This window comes from Chroicocephalus ridibundus, chromosome 10 (genome assembly GCF_963924245.1).
Source record: "Chroicocephalus ridibundus chromosome 10, bChrRid1.1, whole genome shotgun sequence".
NCBI classification, from domain to species: Eukaryota; Metazoa; Chordata; class Aves; order Charadriiformes; family Laridae; genus Chroicocephalus; species Chroicocephalus ridibundus.
Genome location: NC_086293.1, coordinates 8,537,147 through 8,555,357, shown reverse-complemented (window position 1 = coordinate 8,555,357; position 18,211 = coordinate 8,537,147). Strand labels below are relative to the sequence as shown.

The window sequence follows — 18,211 nt, the reverse complement described above, 5'->3', positions numbered from 1 at the left end:
CACTTGACGCCTGCTGGATTTAGACCTTCAGGTGAGATTAGAGCACGCGTGACAGCACTGTTGCTTTGGGTGCCGGCCGCTGGCACCCAGCACCCCCCCCTCCCGGTGTTCCGGGTAGTGATGCCTGCTGGGGCGCTGGTACCCGGTGGGGTGTTGGATGCCTGGTGGGGCAGCGGTGCCTGGTGGGGTGGTGATGCCTGGTGGGGTACTGATGCCCCAGTGGGTGGGTGATGCCCGGTGGGCTGGGGATGCCCAGTTAGGTACCGATGCCCAGTGGGGGTGGCGATGCCCGGTGGGACACTGATGCCCGGGGGGTGGCCGTGCCCGATGGGGCGGCGATGCCCGGAGGGACGGCGGTAGCCGACGGGGCGGGGGGGCGACGCGGGACCGGGTGGGCTGCCCCCCGCGGCCGGTCCCTCCCCGGCGCTGCCCCCGGCGCTGCCCCGGCTGGGCGGGGATTGGGAGCCGCCGCTCTGGGGGCGGGCCCGCCTCCGGTTTAATCTCCGGCTCCGCCGGGATTACGGCCGCTGGGATAGTCTCTAATCCGCGGCAGCGCGGGGTTGGCCACCGGGGCCTGCTCGCCCCAGCCCGCAGCACAGGCACCGCCGGAGAGGAGGGCAGGTAAATTCCCCCCCCACCTCCCAAGTCCGTCCTTCCCCCCCCGCCAAGTCTCCCCAGCTGCGCGGACCCCCGTGCTTTTTGCTTTCTCCGTTAGGGAACTCCGTGGCTGAAGGCTGCCGGGGACAGGGACCCCTCGCCTCCCGCTCCCAAACCTCCCCCTCTACCCCATGCCAACACCCCCCCCCAAACCCGTCTCCCTTTGCCCCTCGCCCGGACCCGCTCTCCTCCCGCAGCCCGGCGCTCCCTTCCTCCTCCTCCTCCTCCTCCTCCGGGAGCGGAACAACTCCCCCCGCCGCCCCCCGGCGATACCCGGGGAAGGCTGCGGGGCTCCGGCAGCCCCGGCAGGTGACATCGCCCCGGGGCTGTTTGCTTCGCCTTTTCTCCTGCCACCTCCCTCTCCAGCCGCGGGAACCCTCCCACGGGTGGGTGACAGATCCTGCGAGGGCAGAGGGACGGCAGAGCCCTGCCTCGCCGCCTTTCCACCCCAGCGCCCAGGCAGACCTGCCTCCAGCGCGGTGCCGGGGGTCGGGGAGGGGGGGGGATGTTTGGCATCACCACCCGCTTTGCTGATAATAATAATACCACCAGTCCCCAAACCCCCTTTTCTTTCCCTTTTTTCCGCTTTAATTTTTAATCGCCCGTGGGTACAACATATGTTTCTTAAGGCTGGAAGCGGTGGCGGCCGGGATCGGGTGTCAGGGTGCTGGGTGAGGAGTGGTGCGCGGCCGGGGGGTACGGCCGGGGGGAACCATGTTGGCTGCTACGGGTGCTGCTGGGGCTCAGCTTGGCCGTACGTGCGGTGCTTGCCCAGGCCGGGGTATTTATAGAGCCTGGCTGGCCGGGATGGATGGCGGTGCGGAAAGGCAGGCGGCACATCGCATTCCCACTGGCCACGCATGTCCCATGCCAGCCGGCGTGGCGCTTGGCTCTGCCTGGGGTGGCTTGCAAATGTCCCGCCAGAGAGAAACCTTCCCCAAAGGGGAAACTGAGGCATGGCAGGTGGCTGCCAGCCCCGGGCTCCCTGTGCCAGGGGCTGGCTCAGCGATGGCACGGGTGAGCCCGGGCACCCAGGAAGTCCCCGGCAGGTGGGGTGCAGGGGAAGCAGAGCCCTGGTGCAGGGCTGAGCCCCGGCTGGCTGCGGAGGGCATGACTGTGCCGAGCCACCGCCGAGGAGATGGGGAATTTTCCACTGGTGTTTGGATCTGGCCCAAGCTGAGCCGTTAGACCTGCCTGGTCCCTGCTGCTGGCCAGTAGTGTGCGTTTGCCCCCTGGCTTCGTGGGGGGCATCCCAGAGAAAGCCCTCCATGCCCCAGGATGCTGCCCCGTCCCCCAGGTGCTGACATGCCCTGGCTCTGGTGGCCAGGGATGCTGGGGGGCAGCAGGGACACCCCGGCCGGCCCGGGGGTGATATGGAGGGGGTGCCGGCACCGTGGGGGAGCCTGGCCGAGGTGCAAAGGGCCCCGCAGCGCCTGGACGCGCTGCAGCTGTAATCACACGCCGGGGCCGCAGCCACGGCAAACAAACAGGCACCGGCAGGGCCTATTTTGCTTGGCGTGTGGGGACGGGGGGAAGGAGCGGGATCCCACGGGCTCCTTTGGAAATGCAGCCCTTGAGAAAACAGAGGTGGGTCAGGGACAGGACGGGCCCCCCATGTCCCCAGCCTTCCTCACCGCATGGTTCTCGGCCGCCGCACGCCTCCCTGGCCGCTGACGCAGGTCCAGGGCCGGCTGGGTCCCCTGTGCTGGTGGGGGGACAGCCAGCATGGTCCTGCTGTCCCTGGGCTGGGGAGAAGATGCCAGGCTGGTGGGGTGGCCCGATGGTGGGCAGGTCGTGGCCCCCAGCTGGGACGGGGTGCAGTGCTCGGGTGTTGAGCACCTCGGGTGGCAGGTGCGTGAGGCTGTGGCTGAGGCCGGTCCCTCCTGGTGCCTTCGGTGCTGCCAGAGAAAATCACAGCTTGGATTTTTTGCCATCAACCTCTTGGTGTCATCCCGCCAAGGCCAGGTGTGTTTTAGGGAACGTGAACTCCCGGAAAGCATATTGCTTCCAAGGCCAGATGAGTCTCCAGAGGTGTGGTAGAAAACCTAACGTGTTTTTTTTCAGGCATTACCTGCCCATCAGTCCCCGCAGTGCCACCATCCATGCCACCATCCTCCCCGCATGGTCCTGAGCTCCCGATGGGCAGTGCATTGACTTTAAGTTTAAAGCAAAACCCAACATCTAGCCTAGAGCCAGCTGAGATGCTTTGGGCTCAAGCTTCTGTCTCACCCAGCCTCCTCAAGATCCACGCTTGGTGCCCTTGGCCTCATACTGTGCTTACCATGTCCCTGTCCCCGTCCCCACGCTGCCAGCCACCTCTGCTGCCTGACCTTGTCCCTCACGGACTCTATTCCTTCCTTCCACGCTGGGTTGTGTCAGTGGCAGCCGGGGCTGTCCTGCTGCTGGGCACGGCTCCCCTGGCCTGGCCTCAGTTTCCCCACCACCCTTCCCAGCTTGCGTCACTACTGGTGCTTAGGTGTGGGAGGACGTGGCGTGACGGTGGTGGCTGGTACCTGTGCCACAGCCCCTCGCTCCCCCCGTGGCCCCATGCTGGGGTGTGTGGCTGGCAGGGTATCGCTGTGGCTGAGCAGCACCATGACTTCAGTGCTGGAAAACCTTCCCCGTGGCCCCCCGTGTGATGTTTGGCTCCGCCACCCCCTTCCCCAGGGTGCATTTCCCCTCCCCGGTGTGTCCCAGACCCCAGCAGGTCTGTTGCTGAGGGACGGCGCTGTGGTCGGTGGCCATGAGCCAGCCCAGCCTCCGGCACGCTCTGCCGCTGGGCACGTCCCTGGGCTCGGGCAGAGGACGTTGGCATTGCTTGTGCTCTTCGAAGGAAGATCCTGGGTCGACACTGCTCCCTGCACAGCAGGGACATCCCAGAGCTGCTGGGGCAGGTGTCAGTGCCACCAGAGCCTTGGTAGCCAGGACAGCAGCTTCGAGAGCCTCTTGCTCCTTCTTGCTGCTGCCAATTCTGCCCTGGCTGGAGCGCAGGGGGCACCACCTGGCCAGACGCTGAGCCATGGTGTGGTATTTGGGGCTGAAACTCTAGGTTGCCCAGGGGCTAGGTGAGCCCAGGGGTGGTGACCACGCTGCCCAGCTTGTGCTGGGACTGTGAGCGGGGCTGACTGGCACGGCTCTCTGGTGGGGCTCTCTCATAAGGGTGTCTGGTGGGGCTATCTCATATGAGGGTCTCCAGCAGGTCTATTTGGGGAGGGTCTACAGTGGGGCTTCCCAGAGGGGCTCTCCAGCCGTGCACTGGGCAAGTTGTCCCCAGTCACCCCTCCCCGCTGCTGCCAGGGTCCCCCTGCACAGGGGGGTGCACCCCAGAGCCTCACCCCAAAGGTGAGGTGCCTGGCTGTGCTGTGGGGCAGCTGTATTTGCCCTCCTGGGTGCCTGCTGCCCCCAAGGGAAGGAGGAGTGTGGCACTGCCTTTGCTTGGCTGGGAGGTGGTGGAGTGGGAGAAATGCCATAGGTTTAAAAACAGGTTTGGGGCGCTAATTTTAGGATGGCAGGTCAGGGGGAAAGCCATGTCTGTGTGCGCTGGGGGGGAAGGGCAGGTCCGGCTCCCGCAGGGTCGGGCTGGCTCCGCTCCCAGTGCCCGCGGTCCCAGGGCTGCCTCGGGGGACAGTTCTCTGTGGAGGGACAAGAGGAGGTGTGGAGGGGTCCCTGCTGCATGTGCCTGCTCTGCTGGGGCCAGCCTCCCTGGGGAGGAGATGCCCAAGGAGCCCTGAGGTTCAGGCTCTTGTCCCAGCTCTGCCTCCACGCCCCCTGTGCCCACAGCGGTCCTGGGGGCTGAGCGGGGACCCCAGGCTGGGGGTCACCCTGTTCCCCATAGCAGTGCAGGGGACTGACCAAGGAACTCAGGCTGGGGGTCACCCTGTGCCCAGCAGCGGTGCTGGGGGTAACCTTGGGGCTGATGGCAGTGGGGGGACATGGCTGGCATCCCTGCCTGCTTGCCTGGGCTCTGTCACCAGTGCAGCCCCAGGGAACATGAGCCCTCTGCGTGCCCAGCTCTGAAACCCGAACAGCAGCCCGGGCGGGCCGACACGGGTTGGGGGGGCCCTGCTGCCAGCCCCTCAGCACACACCGGCGGCTGCAGGGTACCTGGCTGTGAGCACGCAGGCCGGCAGCTGCAGCAGGCTTGGCGCTAAATCCGGATTACCACCCGGAATAGTCCCGTGGCCCCAACTGGGGCGGATTAACCGGGATTCATCTGCAGAGGGAGAGGGGTTGGGGAGGGGGTCTTTGCCCTGCGGGGGTCCCTGGACCAGGGGAGCACCCACCCGCTGCCAGGGAGACCTGGCGCCGTCGTCCCCCATGGGTGACAGCAGAGGGTGCCCACGGATGGGTGTCACGGGCTGCGGGGACATGGTGGGTCATCGCACCCCCGGCTGGCACCGCGGTGGGCAGGCAGTGGCCGCCGGTCGCCATGTGTGCCATATTCCCACTGTTAATGGTGTGCTCTGGCAGAGACCGGGCCGTGCCAAGGCTTGACCAGGGGAACCAGCGTGGCACAAGTGCCAGCTTTCCCACGGCGATACGCGTCCTCCTCGCCATGCTTCCGGGTGCGATGGACCCCCCCCTCCAACACCCCGCTGGCATTGCCACCAGAGCTCCCCTGTCTCAGACCCCTGCTCCTGGCTGTGCCTTGCTCCCAGCTGGGATTTTCCACCTTCTAAATAAAGTCCGGGTAGAAGTGAGGTGTCAGGGGGCTGCAGCCCTTTCCAGGACCAGATCCCCCCAGCTGGGGAAGGCTGGTGGGGGTCTGGGGCGAGCCCATGGCTGCCTGCTGCCTGCCTGCCAGGGGAGGGAAGGGATTTGGGAGCCCTGCCACCCCACAGACGTGTCCCCATCCCGGCAAGGCGGGGAGCAGGCATCTGCGCTGGCCGGGATGCGGCGTGCGAGGCCAAACGTAGCCTGCCCCGGCGCGCAGACGTGGCCGGCGGGGAGGGTACGTGCCGCCCCACGCATACGGCTCGGCCTTCCCCGCGGGGGGGCTGTGGGACGGCACCGGGGCCCCGCTGGGGCTGCCTGGCCATGCCGGAGGGTTGGTGGGGTGGACAACACTCCCGGTGTCACCGAGCAGCAGGATGGCGGGATCAGCCCCCGGCAGAGCTGGGGCTCGGTAGGGAGAGGCGGGAGGTCTCAGAGCAGCGGGGCTCTCACTGTCCGTGTCACCCGGAGCCGTCAGGCAGCGGAGAGGCGCACGCCGGGAAGTCAGTGCAGCTGGCTCAGCACCTCCGAGGACATGGCGCTGGGTGCCATGGGGAGGGTGTCTGTGCCCACACGCGTGGCTGTGCCCACGCCATCAGGGTGGGCGAGCGGGTGCTGGGGCTGGCAGTGAGGAGGGGGCCGATGCCGGGTAGCACATGGGATGCCCAACGCGGCAGCAAGGACAGCGGTGTCCCATCCGTGGTGGGCTGGGGCTCTCGGGGTTGACATGCAGCGGGACAAGATCCCTGGGGAGATGCTCTTCGCCCGGAGCAGGGGGTCCCCAACTGAAGTGGGCACACAGGGACAGGGGTGAACCCGCCACCCCCCCAGCCTGGGGGGGACCCACGCCACCCCCTCCCGGGGCCATCCTCTGCTCCATGTATTTACTGTTCTGCCCAGCCTTATCACAAGGCAAACAGCGGCAGGCAGGGCACGCTCTGCCCGATCGAAGCGTCTCCCGTTCCCACCCCTTTCATCTCCCCCACTTCCCCGGCCACCACCGCTGGGAGACCCTGGCCGAGGGGGCAAAGGCCGGGGCCAGCCGAGGAGGTGGCGGCGAGCGGTGCCGGGGCTGTGCCAGGACTGTGCCGGGGCTGTGCCGGGGCTGTGCCAGCGTTGCCTGGCGGGAGGAAGCGTCTGGGTGGTGATGCTAAGCCTGGTGCATGCGAAATGAGCCCGGCCGTGCCGCTTGCTATTCCGAGAGGCGCTTGGGGGAAGAAGCTGGTATTTCCTGAGCCGCCCGGCGAGGTGTAATTATAACCTGGGAGAAGAAAGGGGCTGCAGAGGAGAGCGCCCAGCCTCCGCGGCGCCCGCGGGGGAGCGGGCAGGGAGAGCGGGACGGCTGCTGCCCACCGCCGGTGGGATGCAACCCAGCGGCACTGGGGGGGTTCGGGGAGGTGATGGAGCACTGTGGATCTGGTGGTCTCCCCCCCAACCTTGAGCCTGGCACCGGGAGCAGTGGGTTTCGGGATGCCCGCCCGTGGCGGTGGGAAGGAGCAGAGTTAACGGCAGTGTTTGGACGTGCTGGCAGCCTTGTTCGTGCCTGGATCTGGCCCAAGCGGAGGCCTCGCGGAGGGGATAAATCATCGCCCAGCGCCCGCCCTGCGCTTCCCTCTCTTCCCCCGTGCGGCTGAGCCTCCCTGCTCTGGTCCCCACTGGCCTGCCTCCTGCCTCAGTTTCCCCACCGGGCTGGGTGCCCAGCCATGTGCCTCCCACCCTGGGTCAGCCTTAGGGGCTCGTCCCCCCCAGGCAGTGCTGGCAGCCGGCGCATGGCCTGGGATGACCCTGCCAGGTCTTCTTGGTGGCCTGGATGGGCAGGGACAAGCAGGGCAGCAGCTCAGGAGCCCAGAGGTGCTGGCGTCCACACCCTGCTGTGGCATCCTTACCCCGAGTGCGAGGGCAGGGGGGGGCTGCTGTCCCCAGCATCTCCCTGCCCCAGCAGTGCCGCGGGAAGACTCGCCTGGTCCCCGGGGCCACCCATCCCTTGGGAGCACAAAGACGGTCACATCCCCTACTCACCACATGGGGACCCCAGACACTGGGGTGACGGGGCAGCAGCATCCTCCCGGGTCGGGGACTGCTGCTTCCTGGCCAGCCCTCGCCTTGTGCCGGGTGGCATTGTCCCACGGCCAGACATGGCCTCAATGTGGAGCCCCCTGAGCTGGGCAGACGGGACCCCAGCCCCCCAGGGCTTTGGGGGGTGGTGGGGGACCCTGCCCCGGCTGCCAGCCTGCCCCAGAAAGCCACCCTGTGCCGTTTCCCAGCGTGGCGGGGAGGGCCGGGGCTCGCACAGAGGCGGCTTTGTGCAGCGTGCCAAGGCGTCCCGCGCTCGGCAGCCCGGCCGCCTTCCCCTGCCAAGGAGCTGTCTCCCTGTCCCGCGCTCTTTCCTGCTCCGTTTGTCCAGCCCTGACGTGCCCCCAAGCCCCTTGCCTTGGCACCCCGGCAGCGCCGGCCCTGGGCAGCAGGACATGGGCGAGCCCTTCGTGCTGGGCAGCGCTGCGGGGCTTTACGTAACGGCGGTGGCCGGGGGGTCCCCGAGCTCCCTGCCCCGTCCCCAGCTGCCCTCCCAAACCTCCCTGTTGGCGCCCATCTCCAGGAGGGGAAACTGAGGCATGGAGCGGAGAGCTGTGGGCAAGGGAGCGGAGGTGGGCAGGTGTCGCGACAGGGGCTGTGGGGCTGGCACCGTGCTGCAGGCAGGGGAGTGGGGAGGTCCCGCGGCGTGGGCTGTGGGGCGTCTGGTTGGGCGAGGGGACGGTCCCATCCAGATGGGACCCCTGGGGGGCTGTGAGAGCTGGGACGAGCTCCGTGGGGTGTTGTGTGCTGAGCAGGCAGAAGGGAGAAGTCCAGCCGTGGTGATGCATCCCCATCATCCACAGTGCCACCAGCACTGGTGCTGAGAGCGACTCCAGCATCCCTGGTGGATGCAGGATTTGTGGGACCAGCCCCTCTGGTGCTCCTACCCAGAGCCGGACCTCTGTTGCCCCCTGTCTTGCAGAGCCCAAGAAGAGCCCACAGTGAGACTAGCCACCTCCTCGCCATGGACACCACGGACGTGCCCCTCCAGGCCGAGATGGTGGAGCTGGTGCCCAACGGGAAGCACACGGCCGCGCTCACTGCCTCGGCTGTCCCTTCTCTGGCAGGTGACAGGTAGGGACACCTGGGACAAGCCGGGGTGCCAGGGGCTTGGGGGATCCTCCTGGCTGCTCCCTGCCCTTGTGATGCCAGCCGGCGCTGCCCGAGCACAGGGTGGGCATGGTGGCCCCCTGGGTCTGCTTCGGCTTCATTCCCCTCCCTCCGGCGGCCAGGTTTGAGGAGAACCAGTCTGGCGCGGCGGAGATGGAGGAGTTCCTGCCCCACGGCGCTGAGAAGAAGCAGACACACTTCACTGACGTGAGTATCAGCACGGGCACCGTGGTGGCGGCAGGACGGGGGCAGCTCCCGGTGCGACCGGTGCACCCCCTCCCCGTCGCATCTCGTGTGCGCAGTTCGAAGGGAAGACGTCTTTTGGGATGTCCGTCTTCAACCTGAGCAACGCCATCATGGGCAGCGGCATCCTGGGGCTGGCCTATGCCATGGCCAACACTGGCATCATCCTCTTCCTGTGAGTGCCGCATCCCCGCGGGGGCTTGGGTGGGGGAGTCTGGTGTGGGGGGCTCCTCCAAGGGATCGGTGGGTGCCAGGGGTGCGGGTGAGAAAGGGGTCCCCGGCTCAGGGTGACACAGGGACTGGTGTCCCACTGCCTGAGCAATGCCCGTCCTTGGCATGAGCCCATCTGCCCCTGCCAGGCTCTGTGCCCCACTGAGGAGGAGGAGGATGAAGGCTTGACTTCCTTAATGCAAGCCCATATTCCCCACATGGCCCAAAGGTGCTGGGTCCCCTCGGGTGGGGTGAGGGGCCGGGTGGGCTACCAGGATGGCTGCCTGTAGGCAGAGCCTGCCCGTGCGAGGCTTGCCCCATGGCTTTGCTGTGACCCGTGGGTGACGGTGCTGTCCTCCCGCAGCTTCCTCCTGACGGCAGTGGCCCTGCTCTCCAGCTACTCCATCCACCTGCTGCTCAAGTCCTCCGGCATCGTGGGTGAGTGACAGCTCCCCAGTGGGGCTGTGTCGGGGGTCCCCTCCCGACCCTCACCCTGCCATCGCTCCCTGTCCCGCAGGCATCCGCGCCTACGAGCAGCTGGGCTACCGAGCCTTCGGCACGCCAGGGAAGCTGGCCGCAGCCATCGCCATCACGCTGCAGAACATCGGAGGTGAGGACGGGGCTGGCGGGGGGGGTGGACACCTGGCAGGGCTGGGGACTGGGGACGGGACCGGAGCACATCAGCGCAGCTTGACCTCGCTCTGCCCCACAGCCATGTCCAGCTACCTGTACATCGTCAAATCTGAAGTGCCTCTCGTCATCCAGACCTTCCTCAACCTGGAGGAGAAGACCACGTGAGTGCCTCCTGCCGCCCTGCTGCTGTCCTCGGGCAGGCGCCGGGGCTTCGGCTCCAGCTGTGCAGCCCATGGCAGGGATTTACTGCCATTAAGCCACTACTATTTTTGATAACTGTCAGTGCTGAATAAGCCCCCGGGTGGGATTAAACCAGGCTGAACTTCCAATCCCTCTGCTCCTCACATCCCCTTGTGATCAGGCTTTCCTCCTTGAACAGAGCTCAGGGCTGCGGGGGCGATGCGGGAGCTCTGGTTGGTATGGGGTCCCCCCCACGCTGTGCCCACATCCCCACCCAGCAGGGTGGGAGCTGGGCAGATGCACAGCAGAGCTGCCACTGGGACCTCCACCAGCCTGGGACTGGGTGTCCCAGTCAGGCTTGACTCTGGTGTACTCGACCACACGTGGGACCAGGGCCGGGCAGGGCTCTCCCTCTGCCCGGGCTGCCGAGGACGTGGCTGAGCCCTCTGGCAGATGCTGGTACCCTGGGCTACCCGCAGGCAAACATGTGCTGAGAGCAGCAGTTCTCAACCTGCCCACAGCAGCTCCAGCCCTTGGGAGTACGCCACTATGGGGGCAGGCGGGACCCCAGCTCAAGGGTCCCCAGGGATGCTGGCCTCAGGGGTCCCCAGGGATGCCATCTCAGGGGTCCCCGAGGACCTCAGCACAGCAGGATGCCAGCCTCGGGGGTTGCTAGCATCCCTGGGGATGCCAGCTCAGGGATCCAGGGGTGCCAGCTCTGGGGTCCCCACGGATGGCAGCCAGCCCCCTCTGATGGCTGCCTGTGCCTCTGGTGCCCCGGCAGAGCAGGGCGGTGAGCGGGCCCTCTGCTTCCAGGGACTGGTACATGAACGGGAACTACCTGGTGATCCTGGTTTCCGTCACCATTATCCTGCCCCTGGCCATCATGAAGCAGCTGGGTAAGTCAGGGGGATGCTGCGTGCGGCACCCACGGGGTGATGGTGCCAACCTGGGGGTGACGGGCAAGGAGGAGGCACCCAGACAAGCATGGGGGTCCTGCCCGTGCCCATTGGCCACTGTCTTTCCTCAGGCTACCTCGGCTATGCCAGCGGCTTCTCCCTCAGCTGTATGGGCTTCTTCCTCATCTCGGTGAGCACCTGTCGGTGGCCCGGGATGGCGAGCATCCCTTTTGCCGGGGCGCATGGCTCTGCCAGCGTGCAGCCGGGCTGCGTGCCGTGGTGACAGCCACAACGGGGACAGCGGGCGCTCGGGGCTGCAGAGATGCGGCAGCAGTGCTGTCACACTGCTGGGTTATTTTGGGCTGAAGGAGCTGAGTGCTGGGGAGAGGGGAAGGGAGAGGGTGCCAGGGGCGGGGAACCATGCACATGACCCCTCCACGTGCCACTGCCCCGCTCTGCCCCGCTGCCCACCCTGGCAGGGGCAAGCCAGGGGGCCAGCATTGCCATCGGGCGCTGCCGACGAAGGGTGCCCCATAGAGGGGACCCTGCAGGGACACCCTCCCGCTTAGTGTAGTGCTGGCTTCGGCAGCCGGTTCTCGGGGGCGGTGGTGCTGGGTGCTGACCATCCCCACGTCCACCCCCCACCAGGTCATCTATAAGAAGTTCCAGATCCCCTGCCCGCTCCCCGAGCAGGAGGGGAACCTCACGGGCAGCCTCAATGCCACCACCGTCAGCACCAGCGACTACCAGAATGGCTACACCGTCCTCCAGGCGCCTGACCAGGGCACCTGCACCCCCAGCTTCTTCACCCTCAACTCCCAGGTAGGGACCTGGGATGCTCCGGGTGAGCCCCCATCCCATGCACCCCATGAAGGCGGGTGGTCCTGGTGCTGGCCAGGTCCACCAGTTTGGGCCTCCGGCACTCAGGCGCCCTCCTCTCCTGCAGACGGCGTACACCATCCCCATCATGGCCTTCGCCTTCGTCTGCCACCCCGAGGTCCTGCCTATCTACACCGAACTGAAGGAGTGAGTCCTGGGTGGGGGCACCCACGGGAGGGGTGGGCTTCGTCCAGCGCCAACCCAAATGCAGTGCCATCCGGGTGTGGGACCTGCGCCGGGGCATCGTGGGGAGGTGGGTGATAGGACCTGGAATGGGTTATACCGGTCCTAGGAGGTGGGTGATACAACCTGGGGTGGATGGATGGGTGGTGGGTCATATCACCCTCGGGAGATTGGGAATATAACCCAGGGTGGGGGGTGGTGGTAGGTGGTATCGCCCCTGGGAGGTGGGTGATACGACTGGGGATGGGTGGTGGGTGAAATGACTTCTGGAAGGTGGGTGTTATGACCAAGGATGGATGGGTGAGGGGGGGGTGGTGGTTCATCCAACCCACCACACAGCCCAGGAAGGGGAATGCAGCCCCTCTCCGCACAGCCCCCAAGCACCCCAAGGTGCTCTGGCATCACTCCTCCTTGCTGGGTGGGTGCTCGGTGCCAGTGGGTACCATGGGATGGGCTGGGCAGGGGGGGGCTGTGCTGAGCCCACCGTCTCCCACAGCCCCTCCAAGAAGAAGATGCAGTGCATCTCCAACATCTCCATCATGGTTATGTACCTCATGTACTTCTTGGCCGCCCTCTTTGGCTACCTCACGTTCTACGGTGAGCTCTCGGGGAGGGGACTGGGCATCCTGGTGGCACCGGGGGGGGGGTGGTGGTGGTGGCAGGGCTCATCCAGCGGCTCCCCACTGGTGCCCACAGGCCACGTAGAGTCGGAGCTGCTGCACACGTACAACAAGGTGGACCCCTTCGACGTGCTCATCCTGTGTGTGCGGGTGGCCGTGCTGACGGCTGTCACCCTCACTGTCCCCATCGTCCTCTTCCCGGTGAGTGGCCCCATGGGGATGCCAGTGTCACCGCCACCCCCCAACCGAAACAAGACTTTGGCACCAGGCTTTGAGAGGGGAAACTGAGGCAGCGATGGGGCTGAGACCCACGGACAGGGTGGCAGGGATCAGTGGGGCCGCAGGGATTGGGGAACAGGCTGGGTGTCAGGGACAGGGCTGGGACAGGGGAAGGTGTGATGGGGGCCAGCAAAGCTATGGGGACAGAGCTGGGGCAGGGGAAGAGGTGACAGTGACCAGTGGTGCCATGGGGACAGGGCTGGGGAGGGGTGATGGGGACCATCAGGACTGCAGGGACGGGGGGACAGGGGACGGGATGGTCCCTGGGTCCAAGGATGGAGTGTGACACCCTGTCTCCATCCCTGTCCCCAGGTACGCCGGGCCATCCAGCAGATGCTGTTCCAAGGGAAGGACTTTAGCTGGATCCGCCATGTCACCATCGCCGTGGTCCTGCTGACCTTCATCAACCTCTTGGTCATCTTCGCCCCCTCCATCCTTGGCATCTTCGGCATGATCGGTGTGTGGCAGTGCCCCGCTCCTGTCCCGCCCCAGGCACCGGGCTTTGCCTGACCCCCCCCATTCCTGTTCCCCCTTCTCACCGTGCCAGGACCAGGGGGTGCATGGGGATCCCCAGCCCCGTCCCTGTCCCAGCAGGCTGGTTCCCGGGATGCAGGGCTGGCTGCTTGCGGCGCTGCCGGCCGGCTCTTGCTCTTCCCCTGAGTATTTCCCTTGATCCCCCAGCCGGGCTCCCCCCGCTGGCACCCGGCTCCATGCCAAGGCCCTGGCTGCAGCGGGGGGGCATGGGGACGGTGCCAGGACACGGCGTCCCTGGGTTCCTGGAAGGCTTTGCCAGGGCCGGGGATGGTGGCGGGGGGGGACAGGACCTGGCCCAGCAGTGGGGCTGTCAGTGCTGAGCTGTGGGGCGGGGGCCCTCTGCCCGCCCTGTCTCTCTCTGCTCCAGGTGCCACCTCCGCTCCCTGCCTCATCTTCATCTTCCCTGCCATCTTCTACATCCGCATCATGCCCAAGGACAAGGAGCCGCTGCGCTCCACCCCCAAAATCTTGGTAAGCCGGGGGGTGGGGGCATGGGGATGGGGGTCCCGGCGCTGGGCTGGGGACCCTGTCACCCTGGCCATCCCTGACCCGCTTCCCTGTGCCTGCAGGCTGCCTGCTTCGCCCTCCTCGGGGTGCTCTTCATGATCATGAGCTTGAGCTTCATCATCATCGACTGGGCCACGGGGGGTGGAAAGAGCGGCGGCAGCCACTAGCCAGCACCGGGTGCCCACGCCAACCTCCCCCCCACCCACCGGTGCCCAGGGAGAGCCGGCCCCCGGGCTCAGCCCCCGTGCTGCGGCCCTGCCAGGCTTCCCTGGGGACCTCCCGCCTTTGCTGCCCATCACCTGCGGTGGTGGTGAGGGGGCATGAGCCATGGCAGGCTCGGGCACCCCCCGACCTGTGCCCGGGATGGGGCAGCGAGCCTGAGGCAGGTGCTGTGCTGCCGCCCCGCTCCAGTGGGTACCCTCCCTGCTCTGCGCCTCAGTTTCCCCATCTGTAAAATGGGGAGAATAATACTGCCCTACCTCACCGGGAGCTGGCTGTCAGGTGGAGCTCATCTCTGCACACCCAGAGCCACCGGCAGCGGGCACTGCCCACCGTGGGGACCAAGGACCGGGGCCCTTTCTTGACCCCCCCCAGACAGCACCGAGAGCCCTGATGAACAGTGTCCATGGGGGGCTGGAATCCAGCAGGGTGGTGAGACCTGTGGCAGTGCCCGTGCCCCAGCCACCGGCCCTCTCCCCCCGCCGTCCCCTGGTCCCTGGAGAGATGCCACCCCACTGCCCCAGCATCACGGGGGCACCCTGGCCCCTCTTGAGCCTGCCGGGGGAACGGTTGGCTCTCGGTGCGTGCAGATGGGATCCCGGTGACCCCCAAACAAAGCTTGGGGATCGGCTGCATCGCTTTGGGGCGGTGGCACGCCTGCTGGGGGCTTGGCGCCCGCTGGCATCCTGCCCGTGCCCAGGGCATGGCCTCCCCCGCAGGGTGCAGGTGGGGAGTGTGGGGGGCTTAGGGCAGCGCTCGCTGGGGGCCAGCTCAGGGCTCTGGAGCCAGCCCCCTGTCTGCATGCCCAAACGCCAGGGTGATGGGCACCCCCGCAACCCAAGCTGGCCCTGCTTGTCTTGCACCCAGGGCCAGCACCCAGCCCTCCCCGCAGCCCTCTCCCACCCACCTAAGCCCCCACCCACGCCGCTGGGATGCCCCACGCCATGCCAAAACCCGGAGAGCGGCTCTCCCACCCCCCCACCTCCCCTCCCAGCGCTGGGGGGAGCAGCCCAGCAGGGTGGGCAGCACACTGTGGAGGGGGGTGGGGGGGGCTGTCCTGCAGCGAAGTACATAAGAGACGTATTTTTTTACCGGGGTGGTGGAGGCTGGGATGCTTTTTATAAATACTGTATATAAGAGTAGATCTTTTTTAACGTGTTGTGTTGCTCTGGGTAGCTCTGTATAATGTACATATCTATACGGGGCGGAGGGGGCAGCCGTGACCCAGTGCTGGTGGGGGGGTTGGCAGACCCTCACCATGTCCCTGGGGCTGCCGGCTGCAGCGCGTCCCGGTGTCCCATCCCCAGCTATCCCTGTGCTGTGCTGGGGCGGTGACACTTTTAAATTATCAGTGGGGGCGACGTCTGTGCCGGCGAGGAGGCCGGCCGGCGGAGCCTCTGGCAGTGAGAATAAAGATGTGAACGTGCCCAGGTCTCGGGCGTCACTGGGGCGGGCGAGGGGCTGGCACGCCGGCTGGCACCCGGCACGCAGCGTCCCGGGACAGCATGGACACACGGACACGCATGCGTGGATGTACACGGGGACAGCATGGACAAATGGACACACATGCGCATGGATACGTGGATGTACATGGGGACTGCAGGGATATAGGGACACGCACACATTGCACAGCGGGACAGCACAGACATACGGACACGCATGCATATGGATGCGTGGGTGTACATGGGGACAGCATGGACACGCCTGCACAGGGTCAGAGCACACGCGTGCACAGACGTACGTGGGGACAGCATGGACACATGGACACAGATGCACTGGGTCATCCGCAGACACACATGGGGACAGCACGGACACATGGACACTGCCACGCACCCACGGGGATAGACAGGCGGGGGGGGAAACACAAGGGGGACGCCTGCGGGGACACACACGCGTGGGGACGCAGGGACAGGAGCGCAGCAGTGGGGTCGGTGGCCCCACGGGGACACGCATGGGGGGGGCGCGGGGCTCCGCGGGCGCCAGGGGGCGCTGCGCTCCCACGCACGGACTCGGCCCGCGGGAAACACGCCGGGGGCGGGGGGGGGGTGGTGGCCCGATAGGGACCCCCGGGGAGAGGGACCCCCGGGGAGAGGGACCCCCGGGGAGCGGGAACTCCCAATTCCCGTGGGAGCGGGACCCCAAGGAATCAGGACCCCCCCGGGGAGTGGGACATCTGTGGGAGCAGGAGCCTTGGGGAAGTGGGACCCCCCCGGGAGTGGGTCTCCCTTGGGAGTGGGGCTGGAGGCATCCCGTGTCCCCTGCCAGGGCAGCAGGTGGCCCCGGTGCCCCCCCAGCACCCCCCGAGGGGCAGCCCCAAGCCCCCCAGCCCTCTCCCGTGTCACGGCGTGGAATGGGGGTGAGCTCCCCCCACCCTCCCCCCCTCGGCCCGGGCCCCTCTCTCCCCTGCCCGCGGGCACGGGGCTTTGGTCCAGCCGGCCCCGGGCCTGGGCACAGCGCCAGCTCGTTAGTGAAGCCTTATTAGCGCTGCGGCCCGCTCCCACGGGAACAGCCCCGCTCCCTCCACGCTGGGGCCCACGGGGGCTGCCCCACAGACCCCACGGCTGGGCTGCGTGGGAGGGTACTGCGCCCCTTCCCCTGGCATCGCAGCTTCCAAATTAGACCATCCCTCGCTGCCCCCTGCCCCGCTTGGTGGGTGACAGTCTGGGGGGTGAGGAGGGGCCGGGAAGGGGGGGGGTCCTAGGCGGGCGGCGAGGCTCTGCCGCGGGGCTGGCACAAAGCTGGGGCGGCTTGCTGGGCACGGGCCAGCCCTGCAGGGCAACTGGCACAGCCAGGCCCCCTCCTGGGGCCGTGTGGGGGGTCCAGTTCCCAAGGGAGACACCCTGGGAGACAGGGGTTAGGGGGAGAAATTGCTGGGGGTACCCCCTGCCCTGGGCGAGAGCTGCCGGATGCCCCATCCTGCCTGGTCCCATCCTGCTGGTCCCAATCGCTTCTCATGGGCACCCCGAGCCCTGGCACCCACCGAGGAGCTCCTTCCTCCAGCAACATGGCATGTGGGTCTCCGAGGGCTGAGCCCCACGGCCAGTGACAGGACAAGCAGGCCGCCAAGGTCTGAGCCACCACCCTGTGACATGGTGTCCCCACAGAAGGCGGCCCTGAGACACAGCATCCCCCCACACCACTGGCCACGGGGCCGCACCCCCCTCTCTGCACCCAAAGGACCCCAGGCCTAAAGTGCAGCACCCAGACTCCATCTCGCCCCCCGTGCCTGTCCCAGGGCACACTGTGGCCAAAGCCCGCATGTCCTGGGGCACGCCATGGCCAGTGCCCACCTGTGCCAGGGCACATCGAGGCTGGTGGCCACCTGTCCCGGTGCACACAGTGCATGAGGCCCACCTGTCCTGGGGCACACTGTGACCCATTGCTTGGCTGTCTCGGGGCACACATGACTGGTGCCTGTCTGTCCTGGGCCACACCATGACCTACCGCACGCCTGTCCTAGGACACACTGTGGCCCAATGGCCACCTGTCCTGGGGCACACTGTGGCTGGCGCCCATCTATCCTGGGGCACACCATGACCCACCACATGCCTGTCCCAGGACACACCATGGCCCAATGCCTGCTTGTCCCGGGGCACACCATGGCCCTTCACCTGTCTGTCCCAGGGCACACTGTGGCTGGTGCCTGTCTGTCCTGGGGCACACCATGGCCTTTCACTCACCTGTCTTGGGGCACACCATGGCTGGTGCCCGCCTGTCCCGGGGCACACTGTGACCCATCTCCTGGCTGTCCCAGGGCACACCGAGGCCCCATGCCTGCCTGCCCCCGGGCACACCGAGGCTAGTGCCCACCTGTTCTGGGGCACACCGTGGCCCCATGCCTGCCTGCCCCAGGGCACACTGTGCCCCACCACCCGCCTGTCCCGGGGCACACCGTGGCTGGTGCCCACCTGTTCTCGGGCACACTGCGCCCCACCACCCGCCTGTCCCGGGGCACACCGTGGCTGGTGCCCACCTGTTCTCGGGCACACTGCGCCCCACCACCCGCCTGTCCTGGGGCACACCGTGGCTGGTGCCTGCCTGTCCCGGGGCACACTGCGCCCCACCACCCGTCTGTGCCGGGGCACACCGTGGCTGGTGCCTGCCTGTCCCGGGGCACACTGTGCCCCACCACCCGCCTGTGCCGGGGCACACCGTGGCTGGTGCCCACCTGTTCTCGGGCACACTGCGCCCCACCACCCGCCTGTCCCGGGGCACACCGTGGCTGGTGCCTGCCTGTCCCGGGGCACACTGCGCCCCACCACCCGCCTGTGC

General features: G+C 67.3%; 1 protein-coding gene across 2 annotated transcripts; it reads left to right on the top strand.

Annotated features, from left to right (window-relative positions):
- Positions 1-466: 466 nt before the first annotated feature.
- On the top strand, positions 467-15,365 carry SLC38A3 (solute carrier family 38 member 3). Of its 2 annotated transcripts, none has more exons than XM_063348088.1 (16): positions 467-621; positions 8,366-8,517; positions 8,676-8,760; positions 8,856-8,971; positions 9,371-9,444; positions 9,524-9,616; positions 9,719-9,800; positions 10,636-10,718; positions 10,850-10,908; positions 11,367-11,540; positions 11,665-11,744; positions 12,277-12,377; positions 12,477-12,601; positions 12,992-13,136; positions 13,581-13,684; positions 13,783-15,365. In XM_063348088.1, the coding sequence occupies exons 2-16, from the start codon at positions 8,408-8,410 to the stop codon at positions 13,885-13,887; spliced, it is 1,536 nt and encodes a 511-aa protein (XP_063204158.1). In that variant the 5' UTR covers positions 467-621; positions 8,366-8,407; the 3' UTR covers positions 13,888-15,365. The 2 variants fall into 2 exon arrangements, with proteins under 2 accessions (XP_063204158.1, XP_063204157.1); XM_063348087.1 differs by lacking the exon at positions 467-621 and adding an exon at positions 7,968-8,015.
- Positions 15,366-18,211: the final 2,846 nt, after the last annotated feature.

Bases quoted from the DNA above. Each gene is read 5' to 3' on its own strand.
- SLC38A3 (XM_063348087.1), top strand. From the start codon at position 7,983: ATGGAGCGGAGAGCTGTGGGCAAGGGAGCGGAG. The intron at 11,745-12,276 runs GTGAGTCCTGGG...CGTCTCCCACAG, and splicing joins ATCTACACCGAACTGAAGGA to CCCCTCCAAGAAGAAGATGC. The intron at 12,602-12,991 runs GTGAGTGGCCCC...CCCTGTCCCCAG, and splicing joins TCCCCATCGTCCTCTTCCCG to GTACGCCGGGCCATCCAGCA.